Source organism: Pseudophryne corroboree, unplaced genomic scaffold, assembly GCF_028390025.1.
Source record: "Pseudophryne corroboree isolate aPseCor3 unplaced genomic scaffold, aPseCor3.hap2 scaffold_2352, whole genome shotgun sequence".
Classification (NCBI taxonomy): domain Eukaryota; kingdom Metazoa; phylum Chordata; class Amphibia; order Anura; family Myobatrachidae; genus Pseudophryne; species Pseudophryne corroboree.
This window is the reverse complement of record NW_026969006.1, coordinates 43,841-54,447: the sequence shown is the minus strand read 5'-3', so window position 1 is coordinate 54,447 and position 10,607 is coordinate 43,841. Positions and strand designations below refer to the sequence as shown.

At 48.4% G+C, this 10,607-nt stretch overlaps 1 protein-coding gene across 1 annotated transcript; it reads left to right on the top strand.

The window, feature by feature from the left end:
• Positions 1–1,434: 1,434 nt before the first annotated feature.
• Positions 1,435–10,599, top strand: LOC135010454 (ankyrin repeat and BTB/POZ domain-containing protein 2-like; the record flags this gene model as incomplete). Its single annotated transcript, XM_063952369.1, has 3 exons — positions 1,435–1,521; positions 1,968–2,081; positions 9,833–10,599. Coding segments are annotated over 3 exons (399 nt in total), but the record flags the coding sequence as incomplete, so codon positions are not given.
• Between the last annotated feature and the right edge of the window lie 8 nt (positions 10,600–10,607).

Sequence of the window (10,607 nt, the reverse complement as noted above, 5' to 3'; positions counted from 1 at the left end):
CGGCTGCAGGGGGGAGGAGGAGGTGCCGGGGGCAGCCCGCTGCTGCTTCCCGGCATCTAGCCAGTGTGGGGATCCCTGGGAGGTGACGGAGACCCCCCGCAGACCACCTAACAGGTATCGCGGGGGGCCTCCGTCACCGCATCGCGATGATGATCGCATATGTTAGTACATATGCGATCAACATCACTGCAGTAACCGGCGAGGGGCGGCGATGTATGTTAATACATCCCGCCCAGAATATGAAAGTAAAACAAATAAAAAAGATTTTAATACCTACCGGTAAATCCTTTTCTCCTAGTCCGTAGAGGATGCTGGGGAATCCAAAAGGACCATGGGGTATAGACTGGATCTGCAGGAGACATGGGCACACTATAAGACTTTGAATGGGTGTGAACTGGCTCCTCCCTCTATGCCCCTCCTCCAGACCTCAGTTATAGGAACTGTGCCCAGGGGAGACGGACATTTCGAGGAAAAGGATTTTTGTTACACTAAAGGTGAGATACATACCAGCCCACACCACAACACACTGTACAACTGGATTACCAGGAATACCAGATACAGTATGAACGGAAAACAGCAACAAGCTGAACATAACCGATACACAATCATCATGTAACCGAAAACAACAACTAACAATACAACTGCAAGTAACAGTCCGCACTGGGATGGACGCCCGGCATCCTCTACGGACTAGGAGAAAAGGATTTACCGGTAGGGCTGTAGTCCCGCTCAATTTTAAATATTTATACTGGCGGGGGCTTATATTTAGTGCCTAGGCACTTATAATATGTCTCTTTGCCAGTTATATTGCCTCAGTAACATGCTGCTCAGGGCGCCCCCCCTGCGCCCTGCACGTGCCGTTGGAAGTGTGTGTGGGAGCATGGAGTACAGCGCGACCGCTGCGCTGTACCTCGTTACTGAAGTCTTCTGTTCTTCTAATACTCACCCGGCTTTTCTCTACTGGCTTCTGTGAGGGAAGTGACGGCGCGGCTCCGGGAACAAGCAGCTAGGCGCACCAAGTGATCGAACGCTCTGGAGCTAATGGTATCCAGTAGCCTGAGAAGCAGAGCCTTTGAACTAAGAAGAAGTAGGTCTGACTTCTCTCCCCTCAGTCCCACGATGCAGGGAGCCTGTAGCCAGCAGGTCTCCCTGAAAATAAAAAACCTAACAAAAGTCTTTAGAGAAACTCAGGAGAGCTCCCCTAGTGTGTCCAGTCTCTCCTGGGCACAGAATCTAACTGAGGTCTGGAGGAGGGGCATAGAGGGAGGAGCCAGTTCACACCCATTCAAAGTCTTATGGTGTGCCCATGTCTCCTGCGGATCCCGTCTATACCCCATGGTCCTTTTGGAGTCCCCAGCATCCTCTAGGACGTAAGAGAAAAAAGGTATACTGGCTAGAAATGCAATATTGTGTAACCCCTGTTCCTCTGACCAGAGCTCCTCTCTCCTGCAGATGCTGATGCAGTACTTATACTACGGGGGCACAGAGTCTATACGAGTACCAACAGCTGCTATTCTAGAGGTAGGTGCCGTTATCCCGTGTCTCTGTTATAACCGGCCTGACGAGGTGGGAACCAGAGCACAGTGGCTGTATGGGGGGAGGAGGAAGAATGTGTGGGTCCTAGAGGAAGGCAGGGTATTAGTATTATGAAGTCTTACTATGTACTTATATACACTATGTAATGAGCACACGGCAGCTTCTCTCTTCCTTCCACAGCATTCCATAGATCAGGAATAGGCAACCTGCAGAACTACACATCCCAGCATACCCTGCCAGGTTTAGCAGGATCTAACTACAGAACGGTGGTAGGGCACGCTGGTATGTGTAGTTCCACAGCAGCTTACCCCGCTTTAATGGTCTTGGAGAACAGAGTGCAGCCTGAGCTGTGAGATGAGGAAACGATGTAACCTATAGACTATGTGCTGCAACTAGGGTAGGTCCTGGTCATCGCTCTGCTGTCTCCCCAGCTCCTGTCTGCGGCCAGCCACTTCCAGCTCAATGCTCTGCAGCGACACTGTGAAACCATCTGCTCGCAGAACATCGACACAGACAACTGCGTCAGTATCTACAAGTACGCCAAGGTGAGCCGGCAGAGAATTGGTTGTATCTGTAACGTGGAGACTTAGCGAGAGCTGGGTCAGGGGGATCAGGATTCCATTGCAGCAATGTTACAGCAGTCTCGTACACCTGTGCCTGGAATAAGTACTATTCCAGTGTTATGGCTGCAAATGTCTGCATTATCTATTCACAGATGTAGCCATGCTCCTCTATCCTGTAGTGCGAAAAACTAGTCGCATTACGTTTGCCTGCATCTTGTCGCAGCGTGGCTGTAATGAATTGAGTGTCCGTCAGGTGCAATACTGGTGTTCGTCCACCAGGTGTCGCTTTTGAAAACCACCATTGCGCATGTGTGAAGTCTCCATTGTAAAGTCAAACATTGCTTGTAGTTTAAGAACTGCTTTTTGTCAGATGCGCTCTATATTAAAACTGACAATCTTTTTCTGTGATCACAGAGTCTCTGATGCACACAAAGAAAAGCACAGTTAAAGTTCTACACAGCTCTCTAACATTAAAAAAATTAATTACAATCTGCAATAGAGGTGGGACACAGCACTACAAAAAAAATCCAAAGAGTAACATCACTGTATCACTGTAGGTATCATTCACCTGTCTCCATGGCTCTCTTGGCATAGTGGTATCGCCGATGGTTACCATGCTGTGAGATATGGTTCGATTCCTGCAAAGAACACTGTGTAAAGTAGCATCCATATTTTTTTTTTTTAAATGTTTTCCCAAAACAAGCTCTGTTGTGCTTCATATACAGACTCGGACATGAACACACATATACATTCAAAATTAGAGGGGAAAAAATAAGAATTTACTTACCGATAATTCTATTTCTCGGAGTCCGTAGTGGATGCTGGGGTTCCTGAAAGGACCATGGGGAATAGCGGCTCCGCAGGAGACAGGGCACAAAAGTAAAGCTTTTACAGGTCAGGTGGTGTGTACTGGCTCCTCCCCCTATGACCCTCCTCCAGACTCCAGTTAGGTACTGTGCCCGGACGAGCGTACACAATAAGGGAGGATTTTGAATCCCGGGTAAGACTCATACCAGCCACACCAATCACACCGTACAACTTGTGATCTAAACCCAGTTAACAGTATGATAACAGAGGAGCCTCTGAAAGATGGCTTCCTAAACAATAACCCGAATTAGTTAACAATAACTATGTACAAGTATTGCAGATAATCCGCACTTGGGATGGGCGCCCAGCATCCACTACGGACTCCGAGAAATAGAATTATCGGTAAGTAAATTCTTATTTTCTCTATCGTCCTAAGTGGATGCTGGGGTTCCTGAAAGGACCATGGGGATTATACCAAAGCTCCCAAACGGGCGGGAGAGTGCGGATGACTCTGCAGCACCGAATGAGAGAACTCCAGGTCCTCCTTTGCCAGGGTATCAAATTTGTAAAAATTTACAAACGTGTTCTCCCCTGACCACGTAGCTGCTCGGCAGAGTTGTAATGCCGAGACCCCTCGGGCAGCCGCCCAAGATGAGCCCACCTTCCTTGCGGAATGGGCCTTAACAGATTTAGGCTGTGGCAGGCCTGCCACAGAATGTACAAGTTGAATTTTGTTACAAATCCAACGAGCAATCGACTGCTTAGAAGCAGGTGCACCCAACTTGTTGGGTGCATACAGTATAAACAGCGAGTCAGAGTTTCTGACTCCAGCCGTCCTTTAATGTATATTTTTAAGGCTCTGACAACGTCCAACAACTTGGAGTCCTTCAAGTCGTCTGTAGCCGCAGGCACTACAATAGGCTGGTTCAGGTGAAACGCTGATACCACCTTAGGGAGAAAATGCGGACGCGTCCGCAGCTCTGCCCTATGTCGAATGGAAAATTAAATAAGGGCTTTTATAAAACAAAGCCGCCAGTTCAGATACTCTCCCGGCCGAAGCCAGGGCCAGTAACATAGTCACTTTCCATGTGAGATATTTCAAATCCACCTTCTTTAGTGGTTCAAACCAATTTGATTTGAGGAAATCTAAAACTACATTTAGATCCCACGGTGCCACCTTAGGCACCACAGGAGGCTGTATATGCAGTACTCCTTTGATAAAAATCTGGACCTCAGGGACTGAGGCCAATTCTTTTTGGAAGAATATTGATAGGGCCGAAATTTGAACCTTAATAGATCCCAATTTGAGACCCATAGACAATCCTGATTGCAGGAAATGTAGGAAAACGACCCAGTTGAAATTCCTCCATCGGAGCACTCCGCTGCTCGCACCACGCAACATTTTCGCCAAATACGGCGATAATGCTTCGCGGTGACTTCCTTCCTTGCCTTTATCAAGGTAGGAATGACTTCTTCTGGAATGCCTTTTCCTTTTAGGATCTGGCATTCAAACGCCATGCCGTCAAACGCAGCCGCGGTAAGTCTTGAAAAAGACAAGTACCCTGCTGAAGCAGGTCCCTTCTCAGAAGTAGAGGCCACGGATCGTCCGTGACCATCTCTTGAAGTTCCGGGTACCAAGTCCTTCTTGGCCAATCCGGAGCCACTAGTCTTACTCCACTTTGCCGTATAATCCTCAATACCTTTGGTATGAGAGGCAGAGGAGGAAACACATATACCGACTGGTACACCCAAGGTGTTACCAGCGCGTCCACAGCTATTGCCTGCGGATCTCTTGACCTGGCGCAATACCTGTCCAGTGTTTTGTTGAGGCGAGACGCCATCATGTCCACCATTGGTTTTACCCAACGGTTTAATAGCATGTGGAAAACTTCTGGATGAAGTCTCCACTCTCCCGGGTGAAGGTCGTGTCTGCTGAGGAAGTCTGCTTCCCAGTTGTCCACGCCCGGGATGAATACTGCTGACAGTGCTATCACGTGATTCTCCGCCCAGCGAAGGATCCTGGCAGCTTCTGCCATTGCCCTCCTGCTTCTTGTGCCGCCCTGTCTGTTTACATGGGCGACTGCCGTGATGTTGTCCGACTGGATCAACACCGGTCTTCCTTGAAGCAGAGGTTCCGCCTGGCTTAGAGCATTGTAGATTGCTCTTAGTTCCAGAATGCTTATGTGAAGAGACTTTTTCAGGCTCGACCACACTCCCTGGAAATTTCTTCCCTGTGTGACTGCTCCCCAGCCTCTCTGGCTGGCACCCGTGGTCACCAGGATCCAATCCTGCATGCCGAATCTGCGGCCCTCCAATAGATGAGCCTCCTGCAACCACCACAGAAGGGATACCCTTGTCCTCGGCGACAGGGTTATCCGCAGGTGCATCTGAAGATGCGACCCTGACCATTTGTCCAACAGATCCCTTTGCATGGAATCTGCCGAAAGGGATTGCTTCGTAAGAAGCTACCATTTTTTCCCAGGACTCTTGTGCATTGATGTACAGACACCTTTCCTGGTTTTAGGAGGTTCCTGACCAGGTCAGATAACTCCTTGGCTTTTTCTTCGGGAAGAAAAACCTTTTCTGAACTGTGTCCAGAATCATCCCCAGGAACAGCAGACGAGTTGTCGGCATTAATTGGGATTTTGGAATATTCAGAATCCATCCGTGCTGCTTTAGCACCTCTCGAGATAGTGCTAAACCCATCTCTAGCTGTTCTCTGGACCTTGCCCTTATTAGGAGATCGTCCAAGTATGGGATAATTAATACGCCTTTTCTTCGAAGAAGAAATATTATCTCGGCCATTACCTTTGTAAAGACCCGAGGTGCCGTGGACAAACCAAACGGCAGCGTCTGAAACTGATAGTGACAGTTTTGTACAACGAACCTGAGGTACCCCTGGTGTGAGGGGTAATTGGAACGTGGAGATACGCATCCTTGATGTCCAAGGATACCATAAAGTCCCCTTCTTCCAGGTTCGCTATCACTGCTCTGAGTGACTCCATCTTGAACTTGAACTTCTTTATGTACAGGTTCAAGGACTTCAGATTTAGAATAGGCCTTACCGAGCCATCCGGCTTCGGTACCACAAAAAGAGTGGAATAATACCCCTTCCCTTGTTGTAGAAGAGGTACCTTGACTATCACCTGCTGAGAATACAGCTTGTGAATGGCTTCCAAAACCGTCTCCCTTTCTGAGGGGGACGTTGGTAAAGCAGACTTCAGGAAACGGCGAGGTGGCTCTGTCTCTAATTTCAACCTGTACCCCTGAGATATTATCTGCAGGATCCAGGGATTTACCTGCGAGTGAGCCCACTGCGCGCTGTAATTCTTGAGACGACCGCCTACCGCCCCCGAGTCCGCTTGCGAAGCCCCAGCGTCATGCTGAGGCTTTTGTAGAAGCCGGGGAGGGCTTCTGTTCCTGGGAAGGAGCTGCCTGTTGCTGTCTCTTCCCTCGTCCTCTGCCTCGTGGCAGATATGAATAGCCCTTTGCTCTCTTATTTTTAAAGGAACGAAAAGGCTGCGGTTGAAAGGTCGGTGCCTTTTTCTGTTGGGGAGTGACTTGAGGTAGAAAGGTGGATTTCCCGGCCGTAGCCGTGGCCACCAAATCCGATAGACCGACCCCAAATAACTCCTCTACGCATCGCCTGTCCACTGTCGTGTCCATAAAGCTCTTCTGGCCGAAATGGACATAGCACTTACCCGTGATGCCAGTGTGCAGATATCTCTCTGTGCATCACGCATATAAAGAAATGCATCCTTTATTTGTTCTAACGACAGTAAAATATTGTCCCTGTCCAGGGTATCAATATTTTCGATCAGGGACTCTGACCAAACTACCCCAGCACTGCACATCCAGGCAGTCGCAATAGCTGGTCGTAGTATAACACCTGCATGTGTGTATATACCTTTTTGGATATTTTCCATCCTCCTATCTGATGGATCTTTAAGTGCGGCCGTCTCAGGAGAGGGTAACGCCACTTGTTTTGATAAGCGTGTTAGCGCTTTGTCCACCCTAGGAGGTGTTTCCCAGCGCTCCCTAACCTCTGGCGGGAAAGGGTATAAAGCCAATAACTTCTTTGAAATTAGCAGTTTTTTATCGGGGCACCCCACGCTTCATCACACACGTCATTTAATACTTCTGATTCGGTAAAAACTACTGGTAGTTTTTTCACACCCCACATAATACCCTGTTTAGTGGTACCTGTAGTATCAGCTAAATGTAACATCTCCTTTATTGCCAAAATCATATAACGTGTGGCCCTTTTGGAAAATACGGTTGATTCGTCACCTTCACTACCGGAATCAGTGCCTGTGTCTGGGTCTGTGTCGACCGACTGAGGCAAGGGGCGTTTTACAGCCCCTGACGGTGTTTGAGGCGCCTGGACAGGCACTAAGTGAGTGTCCGGCCGCCTCATGTCGGCAAACGACTGCTTAAGCGAGTTGACGCTATCCCGTAATTCCACAAATAAAGGCATCCATTCTGGTGTCGACCCCCTAGAAGGTGACATCCTCATATTTGGCAATTGCTCCGCCTCCACACCAATAACGTCCTCATACATGTCGACACACACGTACCGACACACAGCAGACACACAGGGAATGCTCTATACGAAGACAGGACCCACTAGCCCTTTGGGGAGACAGAGGGAGAGTCTGCCAGCACACACCAAAAAGCGCTATATATGACAGGGATAGCCTTATGATTAAGTGCTCCCTTATAGCTGCTTTTATATTAATATATTGCCATTTATTTTGCCCCCCCTCTCTGTTATACCCTGTTTCTGTAGTGCAGTGCAGGGGAGAGACCTGGGAGCCTTCCTGACCAGCGGAGCTGTGACAGAAAATGGCGCCGTGTGCTGAGGAGATAGGCCCCGCCCCTTTTCCGGCGGGCTCGTCTCCCGCTATTTAGTACATTTAGGCAGGGGTAAATATCTCCATATAGCCTCTGGGGCTATATGTGAGGTATTTTTAGCCTTTTTAAAGGTTTACATTTGCCTCCCAGGGCGCCCCCCCCCCAGCGCCCTGCACCCTCAGTGACTGCCGTGTGAAGTGTGCTGAGAGGAAAATGGCGCACAGCTGCAGTGCTGTGCGCTACCTTAAGAAGACTGCAGGAGTCTTCAGCCGCCGATTCTGGACCTCTTCTTGCTTCAGCATCTGTGAGGGGGCCGGCGGCGTGGCTCCGGTGACCATCCAGGCTGTACCTGTGATCGTCCCTCTGGAGCTTCATGTCCAGTAGCCAAGAAGCCAATCCATCCTGCACGCAGGTGAGTTCACTTCTTCTCCCCTCTGTCCCTCGTTGCAGTGATCCTGTTGCCAGCAGGAATCACTGTAAAATAAAAAACCTAAGCTAAACTCTCTAAGCAGCTCTTTATGAGAGCCACCTAGAATTGCACCCTTCTCGGCCGGGCACAAAAATCTAACTGGAGTCTGGAGGAGGGTCATAGGGGGAGGAGCCAGTACACACCACCTGACCTGTAAAAGCTTTACTTTTGTGCCCTGTCTCCTGCGGAGCCGCTATTCCCCATGGTCCTTTCAGGAACCCCAGCATCCACTTAGGACGATAGAGAAAAAGCGGTAAGTGCTACTTTTTACACAGATCTAACAGTATGGCTTTTCAAATTATGAAAGACATCTTTATGCGACTGAGTTTACTGTACCAAATTCTCTCGGGACTCCCCATTGCTTTAATAGAAAGCCTCCCCCACCCCCCCTGCGAGACTTGTAATTGCATGGACTGGGCATACTGCTTAATAAATGACAGCATGGGCAATTCATTTACATACAGCAGTGTACTGGCCATGTTGTGTTTTACCAAACAGTACACCCTGTCCGTGAAAACACAAGTCGCACTGGGGGTGTAATTAGGGGAGGGGGAGACTGCCTATTAAAGCAAAGGGGGGGGGGGGGGGGAACTTGGGAAGAAGTACAGTATAGTACACGCAGTCTCAAAGATAACACACTTGTAATTTGAAAAGCCACACTTGTATAAAAAGTAGCATATACAGTTTTTCCTAATTTTGACTGTATATCTGTGTGCATGTCTCAGTCTGTATGCAAAGCACGACCGAACGTGGAAGCACTACATCCAGTCCAGTGCCAACTGGTTAAGAGTGACCCAGCAAATAAAGTTCCCTTTTATTCTGACATTTTATATTACTCTTGGGAGCAGCAGCGGCTTTTTCCTATGTACTCTCTTCTCTAGGCAATATTATTTCTGGATGTGTCTAGCATCCTGGCAGTAGGGATCCCGGCATTCATGTGACACATGCTGGAATCCTGGTGCCAGAAGGGTAGGGGACAGGGAAGGGTAAAATAATTACCCCGTCCCCTGTCAGTATTCTCAATGTTGGGGTACAAGTGCCAATCATGTGACCGCCGGCATCTCGTACTGAACCCATTATCACACCTACTACATTACCCCGTGATACAGTAAGTTAGATGCCACTGTAGAGCGGAAACCAATGTGCCTCCCCACCCCAACTCATTACTGTGTCTAAGGAGGAACATTGATGGAATTGGATGTTGATCGATGTGGTGTGGCGTGGTTCCCCCCACCCATAAAAATGAGAATAGTGAACATTGTGTGGTGAAAGTACTTCTTGGTCTTTGCGCTCTTCTTTCTTTAGACTGAACAGTCCTGGGGAATGTTCCTGTGGAGGGAACCTCTGCTCGTCCAATTGTATAAAATAACAAACGTGGGCAAAAATCAGTTGGGGGAGGGAGATGTATAACTTATTAGGGACACGTGATATATGGTATTGGTATTAGTCTATGAATACAGAATTGGTGACATCACATGAATCTGTATTTTCTGCCTGTCCTGGTTTCACTGGAGATTAAGATAAGGCTACTTGTATACACCCATCTTGTCCCCCCCCCCCCCCCCCCTCCCCTTTAGTAAAACTTGTTTCTTCTGTTCTTCAGATACACAATGCTCCGGAGCTGGCTCTATTCTGCGAGGGGTTCTTTCTCCAAAACATGAGGCCACTGCTGGAGCAGGAATCCTTCAAACAACTGATCCACGGGCGCAGCAGCAAAGTGCAGGGTCTGGACACCCTGACGGACTTAAAGACCACACTGACCAACCGCATCAAAGACATTTACATCTCATGCAGAGTGTGACTTGCAGGCCTGGCCTGCGGCTGGAGTACGTGATGGCCAGGAGGTGGGATGTGCGGGGCTCCTGGACACAAGATGGTGTAGCTGGGGGAAGATACTGGTCACAGCAGCGTTAGGATGGGGCACGGGCCCTACAGGATGATGTAAATGACAAGACATAAATATTACACGGTTTGTATGTATATGTAGATAAAGCCAGTGCCTGAGATATTATTTGTATATATAACCCTAATAATAATGCCACCCCATAATTAATAAAACCTGGTCTCTGGCCAAGTGATCGACATGTGGGCGCAGAGAAGAGGTGGAAGGTCTGCTCTGTATTACAGGAATTTGCACCTTATAGATGATCTGACTGGAACCTTCACAATAATTATTACATATCATCTAGAGATCATTGGCGGACAAAGAAATACAGTTTAATGTACGGTCTGCCATGTTTATACAGACCGCACGCACAGGCAATATTCTGTAGAGCGCAAATTCAAGTGTTCCTGATGGTTGAACTGGACATTGTTGCACCATGTTTTATTAGTGTGTTTATTTAGGATATAAATACGTTCTTTGTTCCATTTCCTGA